Source organism: Fukomys damarensis, unplaced genomic scaffold (genome assembly GCF_012274545.1).
Source record: "Fukomys damarensis isolate Sample0158 unplaced genomic scaffold, DMR_v1.0_HiC HiC_scaffold_21, whole genome shotgun sequence".
In the NCBI taxonomy this organism is placed as follows: domain Eukaryota; kingdom Metazoa; phylum Chordata; class Mammalia; order Rodentia; family Bathyergidae; genus Fukomys; species Fukomys damarensis.
The window spans coordinates 13,525,657-13,533,535 of record NW_022900933.1 but is presented as its reverse complement, the minus strand read 5'-3'; the positions used below and the strand labels follow the sequence as shown (position 1 = coordinate 13,533,535).

General features: G+C 44.2%; 1 protein-coding gene across 1 annotated transcript in view; it reads right to left on the bottom strand.

The window, feature by feature from the left end:
- Nucleotides 1-1,770: 1,770 nt before the first annotated feature.
- The window catches only part of Ttc9 (tetratricopeptide repeat domain 9), a gene marked incomplete at its 5' end in the record, with an annotated part of 24,049 nt that continues 17,940 nt past the window's right edge, over nt 1,771-7,879 (bottom strand). Inside the window, 2 exons of the mRNA XM_010645635.1 lie at nt 1,771-3,647; nt 5,870-6,052. Coding sequence (XP_010643937.1) covers nt 3,568-3,647; nt 5,870-6,052 — 263 coding nt within the window. The remainder of the gene's footprint in view (nt 3,648-5,869; nt 6,053-7,879) is intronic.

The following is a 7,879-nucleotide window of genomic DNA, read 5'->3' as shown; positions in this document are numbered from 1 at the left end:
ACTACTGGGAACTAATTACAAGATGAGGGTAAATCCATTTAATGAAGATGCCATTGGGTAAGTCTGAAAGACATGCAGAAAATGCTTATGGCATAGTAATGGAGCAAAAAATTGTCACACGTGCTACCATTTTTGAGTCATAAAAGAATATATGTGGCTGTCTGCAAATGTGTACCTGTCGAGGAATGTACAAAAAATTAGAGGGAAATTTGATGTTGCTGGACAGGGCAGGAAGACTGACTTTATGGAGTTTTTGTATTTGTGTATTTTGCATCTGTGTATTACATATCCTAAAATATATACACTTTGAAAAGTCATTTATTAAAGAGCACATACAGCATTGATCTGTTATTGTTTTCATTTAAAAAAAAAAACTGTGCACATGTGTATATGTTTACCAAAAAGAACTAAAAGATAACATCCAAAAGGATAAAAATGTGCTGTCTTGGTGAATCTTGTCATTTTTTCCCCTAAATTTTGTACAATATACACATGAGACTTTCATACTTAAACAAAAGGTCTAATTTTCCCCCTGAAGAATCTACCACAAAAGTCCAAGCAGGAGATGATGACGTGGGTCAGATCCGTGATCAGTGCTCAGTCTGTATATGGTAGTTCAACAGTGATATCTGAAAAGCATGTGATAAAATCACTGTCACTATTTTTAGGAGGGGCAGAGAGAAGAAAGCTGGAGATTTAGTAAGGTGAACAAACCTGATTTTGCTTAACAGCTCTCTGAAGTCTCTGCTGGACAAATGCACAGAGAATTCAGCCCTACCACCCTCAACATTAATACAGCATGCAACTGTTTTGGGTGGATCGGTTAACTTTGGGTCACAGTGAATAAAGCACTATATTAAGCATGTGGATCTAAGTGACCAGACAAGACAATGGGCCTATGCGCTTGTTCTAATGAGGTTGTGAGAAGATGTCCTGAACTAGTTCTGGTTTCTAGGATTTCTTCTTGGGGTGACAATAGTCTTATACCCATCTGTCCAGTTCTACCTCAACCTACTCATTTAAGTAAGATTTCTCTCCTGCTTCATGTTGGGACTAATCACTTAGAATCCTTCCTGATGCATGAAGAACAAAGGTATACACTGCCTTTTTGAGTTGGTTCTGCAGGTCACCTTGGACCTCATCTTCATTCTTCAGATGCTAACAAACAGGTTGACAACTCACAAACTTTCTAGTCTGTAGACTTGGGAATGAGAGCGTTTTGCATGTATGCCTATGCTGGGCCTGAGAGTAGTTTTGGGCTATTTGTGGGAAGCCATTATAGCAGAAGAGAATAGAGGAAAAGATATTGCAAAGGTAGGGGAACAGGAGCAGGGAATGTGGCAGCTGGGAGGGCTTCATCATTTTCCTCTTCTCCAGGGTGAGAACTAGAGGTAGGCAACTGGGGACCCCTGGATATTTCTAGCACCTTCTGGCAGCCCCATTGAAACCCTTTGGGAAGCTATGTGAATACGACCTGTGATGCCAGCTTGTGGGGCCCCTTGGCAGTGATTGGATCTTGCAGTGGCAGAGCCTCTGTCTAAACAAATATCCCATAATTAGCTTTGTGTTTCCTTTCAGTCTGTATCTGTATTCGTTGTTCTTCCCCAGTGCTGGGAGTGGGGTGGGGAGCGAGATGCTAGGTGGGTTGGTTGATACATGCTGGCCCCATCAGCAAGTAGAACGGACAAAACGCAGAAATCCCTGCTAGGTCTCAGGCGCCTTCTCGTGGCCTGCCACTGTTCCGGCCACTAGGGCTTTCGATCTCTGGCCTTTTACTGCCTTGGGTAAATGCAAGAGAAGGCCCGTGTGACACACGGTGAGGAGTTTTCAACTTAGCACATGTCGTAGTAATCTCACACTGGTGCAACTCCTCAACAAAATATATACATGGAGCCAACTAATTATAGATTACTAACTAGAGCTCTGAAGTCAGACATAGCTGGTTCAAATACTCACTGCGTCCCTCAAGGCCATGCAACTCTGGGATAGTTAATTTTTCTGGTTTCCAGTTTTCTTATCTATCGCATGGGAAGAGAAACTCACAGAATAAGTGCATAAAAAAATGAGATTGTCCATGTAAATATCTGAAGATAGTACATTTAATAAATCCTAACTATTAACATTATTGCATCTGTATATATTTTGATTTTATACATTATTGTCTCGCTAATCACACAAAAAATACATGAAAGTGCTTTGAAAATGTTTAAGCATTATATAAGTTAAAGGTGTCATTGGTAATAATCTCATATGCATTTCTATCTCCTGGGAGACGAGGATGACATCCTGTGTCCCATAGTGTATTGCACTACAGTGAGTGAACAGTGAGTCCTCAGTAACTGTCTCTTGTTTGACAGTTCTTATGTCATAAGAGCATAGATATTTGGAGACTAGGCTGTGATAAAATTAGTGTAAGGCAGGAGAGTCAGTCTGCAGTCATAATTTATTCATTCAACAAATATTTGTTGAACACATTCTACGTACTAGATATTGAATTCAGCTAATCTCATCAGAAAGAGGCTGTACAAGTTCCCACAAAGCCAAGGCCCCAGGGCTGTCTCCACAATCCCAGCCCACAATGAAAAGCACAAAGGCCGCAGCCAGCATTGTGTACAGCACCGGACAAATGGCCAGTTGCTGTGGGGGACGCCCCATGCTTCCTGGCTGTAAGCAGCTCAGACTGTGGCTTGGGGCAGGCGTAAAAGTGAGGGAGTGGGCTGTTTTCAACAGAAATGACAGGAACTGCTGCCCATGAGTTGATGGTCCATAGTCCAGTCCTACACGATGCTCTTTCCCTTGGGTGTCATTACCTGTAGGTCTGCTCCACCCCACCCTTGGCCCACTTCACCCTGCCCTTCTGCTGTCACGGCTTCCTACTGGCTGGGGGTTGGGGGAATGGTATGTGGGGTCACTGAAGGACATCGAGAGTGGGCTGCTGTGGCATGTGAATCCTGGCAGAGATTCAGATCTCCGAGAGGGAGAGAAGAAAGCACAAGCCAAGACAACACGTGAGGGTGGGTGGCAGGGGCCAAAGTCCTGGAGGGAGTTGGGTGTGCCAGTGTACAAATTCAGTCTCTATGTCGGCCTAACCAGTACTTCCAGTGTTTGTATCATCCTTGGCTTTGTTATAATTGCCTTGCGATGCTGTGGTCCATCAGGAAGGTTTGGAAGGGTCCAGGTTGTAGGTGCCTACCTGCTGTCCTTGGGATGGTACACCTGCCAGGCTCTGCCTCTGACAGAAGCTCTTGTCAAAGGCAAAGCCACAGTGGCATCCCCAGCCCACGAAGTTAGGCTTCCCAGCTGTCCCAGCAGAAGTTAGGCCTCTTCCGTCATTGACCTGCTAGAGAACAGAACGGCTTCCTGTCTGGGTACCTCTCAGAGATTCCAAATGTGCTTTTCACCTTCTTTTCACATTAGGAGTAGACAAAGAGTTGGGGTGGGGGTGATGGAAAGAGGAAGGGGGAGCTGAAAGAGGTGGGGGAAAGAGACAGAACTGGGCGGGCTGTCCACCGGGGGTGCCTGGAAGTCCCTGGTCGGGATGGGTGAAGCTCTGGAGGGCCTTCCTAATTACATGGCTTCCTTCTCTCTCTGGGAGCATCTGCTCAGCTTCATCTCCGTCAGCTGGATGTACCGAATCACATTGGTGTCTGTGAGGAGAGAAATACACCTTAGGGACGCCCAACAAGGGCAATCAGTGCGTCTACTCAGAATGGGGCCGAAGCTGGATCTGGTGCTCAGGGACAAGCCTGACTGTCACTACACCTAAGTCCCTTCCCGCAGTGATGGCTGAAAAAGCAGTCAGATGTTGGTCCATTCCTTCATGCCCCTCAGCAAATATGGACAGGTTACTGTGACCCAAGGGACAGATGAGGGAGTATTTCTTCCTATTTCTCTGAAGCAATAACCCCAGAGGTTCGCAACTCAGCACAGTTGGTGGAGACTGACTGGAAATTAACCCGAGGCAAGTTACCAACTTCTTTGACTCTTATGTCTCATCTGCAAGAAACAGCCTTCACTGCTGAATGCCTACTTTGTGTCAGGTTGCAACCCTCCAGTATCTCATGTAATCTTCCCTGCAACCCTGCAAGGCAAGCATCCTCATCCTCACAGTGACAAAAGGAAGGCTGGGTCCTGGAGAGATGCAGTAAGGTACCCACAGAGACACACAGGATGTGATGTGTCTCACTGCACAGCCTGCGTCTCCTGGGGATTGTAATACCCTTCTCACAAAGCTGCCGTGAGGACAAAAATAGAGAAGGCTAAAAGTGCTTAATACAATGATCAATAAATAAATATGTTTCTTAACTTGAGGAGTTTAAAATATCATCGCCTCATTGTCCTCTTTTTGTCTTAATAAGTGGGGTCAACCACCTTTCCACAAATGGAGCATTTCCCCCCAACTCTGATCGTTAAGTTAGTGAGCAGGAAATGACATAGAACAATTGCTTAGCTCTGTACACACCAGAGCAGAAGAGTTATAGGTTGACCCAGTATAGTATATCTATTTCCAGAAGTAGAAATTAATACTGGATGCTTAAAAGTACCAGACAGAGCATCCAGAATAGCACTGAGATATATTAGGTGTTCAAGAAAATTCGGTTGAATGAGTCCAGTTCTTAGTCCTCAAGTTGCTTATGGTTTAGTTTCTGGGACACAATTTATATATAGGAAAAAACTAACGCATGAAAATAAAGAGGTAGTCTTTCAAAAGGCAAAATAAAAATTATACATTTGGATATTTGCAAATAGATCCTCAAGTTTTTAAAGACTCCACAGAAGAAGGATAACATTAAAAAAAACGAACAACAACAACAACAACCAGATGTTGTAGTGCCTCTAATCCCAACACTATGGGAGGTTGAGGGAGGAGGATAACAGGTTCTAGCTCAGCCTGGGCAACTTTGCAAGAACTTGTCTCAGAATTTAAAATCTTAGAGACAGATAGGATGTAGCTCTGTGCAAAGAAAGGCCTTGGGTTTAATCCCTAATACCACAAAAACAAGCAAACGAACAAAAAAGTCAGCCATCTGAATAACAACAATGGCAACAACAAGTCAAAGCCATTGTCTAAGTGTTGCCTCTTCAAAGAGACTCTGTCTACCTTGTCTAAAACAGCACTCTTTTTATTGTGTTTTACTTGCTTTATAGCATTTACCACTACTAAATAAATAATACATCATCTGTCTGGTTGTACACTATCTATTTTCCTCCATTATAATGGCAGTTCCTTGAAGGTAGCAACTTCCTTTGGTTCACTACTATGTAATCACCACCAACAATAGTTTCCAGGCCACTGTATCCCTCGATAAAAACCTGTGGGATGAATGAATAAGTGAATGACTGGGTGAGCTAAAGTACATGAACTAAATGAATAGTGTAGGTAGCACAGCTCTGAGAAATGGGATCTCAGTGGAGAAGTCAGAGCATGGATCGTGAAAGAGACTGGGCTTTGCATCATAATTGTCTGTTTGTATTCTGTCTTGCCTACCAGATGTGGCTTCCTCATGGGTAGGGACTGCGTCTTGTTATTTATATCCCTGGTGCCTGTCACAAATTGTGATGATAAATAGTAAGACTTCGACATGTATTTATTGGATAAGTGAAGAGAGGTAGATTCTAAACTGGAAAGGCTGAAACATTCTGTGGCTTGCATGCAGGGAGGAGGTGCCTGTGCTCCCTAGAACCTAGAACCCAGGTAAATGCATGGACAGTGTGGTCTCCTCATTCTAGGGCCTGCATAAATCTGACCCCTAGTTTGGCAGCTCTGCCCCTACCTGGCCCTGCAGCCATGGAAGCTGTTTGCTGCAACAAGAAGGCCTAGTAGCTGCCAGGGATGCTGACAGTGAGAAAGCAGCAGTTGCTGCCTTACCTGTTGGTTGTCGTGTCCTTGCTTCTTTCAGGTAGTAGAGTGCTTTGTCATAGTCCCCAAGGTGGTAGAAGGCCACACCAGATCGGTAAAGGGCCTTGAAGTTCTCTCCTTCCTTTTTCAGGACTTTGAGGCAATACTCCTTGACTCGTTCATAGTTCACCAGCTCAGCTTGGAGCAGGCAGGCTATGGATGAAGGGAGAATAATGGGAAAAGGTCATTAGTGCAAAAGTGGCGGGTCCTAAATGTCTCTAGTTCCTTCTTCTCAAAGGAAGTTTAACAACACTGGGGCTTTTCACTGGAGTTTATGCGTGGAATGTGCCATCTAACAATCCTGGGTTCAGGATCAGTTTTATTACTAACAAGCTATGTGGCCTTAAGCAAGTTACTTAGCTATGTGTTATGGGTCAAATTATGTGTCCCCCAAAAGACATGTAGACGTCCTCTTCCTGCTGAGGATGTGACCTGATTTGGAGATGGGGGTCTTTCTAGATTAGTTAAGTTAAAGGAAGGTCAAGAGAGTAAGCCCTAATTCAAGATGACTAGCGTCCTCATAGAAGGGGAAATTTGGACACAAATTCAGACACACACAGAGGACAGACAATCGGAAGAAACACAAACAGAAGATGTCATCAGCCAAGAAGTACCTGAGGCTACCAGAAACTAGAGGAGGAAGGCATAGAACTGAGTCTCCCTCCCAACTCTCAGAAGGGCCCTGCCACCAGCACCTTGATCTTGGCCTCCTAGCCTCCAGAACTGTGAGACAATAATTTTTGTCACTTTAAGCCACTCAGTTTGTGGGACTATAATGTAGCAGCAGCTCTAAATAAACTATCAGAGGTAAGAATAATAATAATAACAATAACTGCCTAATATTTGTTGAATGCTTACCTCGTGTGAGATGCTTTCCTCATCATTCCACATGTATTATCTGATGTGATTCTCAGAAATACCGTGGCACAGATACTACTCTTACTCTCATTTTATAGGTGAGGAAACAGGCTCAGAGAGCTGAAGATGGGAAAGAGCCAACAATGAGATTTAAACCAAACCAAACCAACAAAACACCCCCCCCAAAAAAAAACAAACAAAAAGACTGCTGCTTTCCAACAAGCCCTGGCTAGAGGGAGGTCTTTGAGCTCAGGTTGGAAGAAGCGTCTTCAGGACGAAGGCATGTTACTACTGCTCTTAAGGGGTCCAACTTCACTTGTTTTGATCCCTTAAGTAGCTTCCCAGGCACGAGAACCACCAACTGGAGCTTTCATTGCACATTTAAACAAACAACAAACAAACAAGCAAGCAAACAAAATATTTTGCAGATGGAAGAGGAGGTGAACCACACAGATTCTCAAGTCGAAGGAAATGAGAACCAGGAAGGGAAAGAGAACCAGCTCAGATCTAAAAACTGACCTATAGGGTGTCACTAGTTGCACACCTAAAAGCGAACCAGTCAACAGGGCAGAGAGTGGCTCAACCCCAGGTTCACCATTGTTCTCAGGAACCATAATCTGATGCTGCACTGGGGGCTCCTTCCTCCCCATGAGCCGATAGCACACTCCACTCTCCCTTCCTCTCTCCTCCCCAGTCCATGTCATTGGTGCTTTGCAGACAGAGAAGGGTTCTGTACAGAGGTCCCTGGATATGAACACCACTGACTGCTGGTGGGTTCCAACATCTGCTTCCAGAGTTTAAGGATTTCCTGTGAGTAGCTTCCCTGTGCCTGGTCTGCTGTCCTCTCTGACAGGCACAGCGGCTACTTCGAGTCCAGTCCTCTATCTTCAAACACATACCTCTGTTTGCTGACCTGGGCACAGTCTAGGAAATAGACCTTTGTTTCTTGTAAAACTAGTTTTTGTAAAAAAAGAAAGAAAAACACAACAAACAAATAAAATAGTTTTTTACTGTCTAAAGTAGCAGGGAAATGAGCTGGAGATTTAGCTCAGTGGTGCCGCTGCCTGCCTTGCAAGTGCAAGGTCTGGAGTTTGATCCCTGGTACCAAAAAAAAAAAAAAAA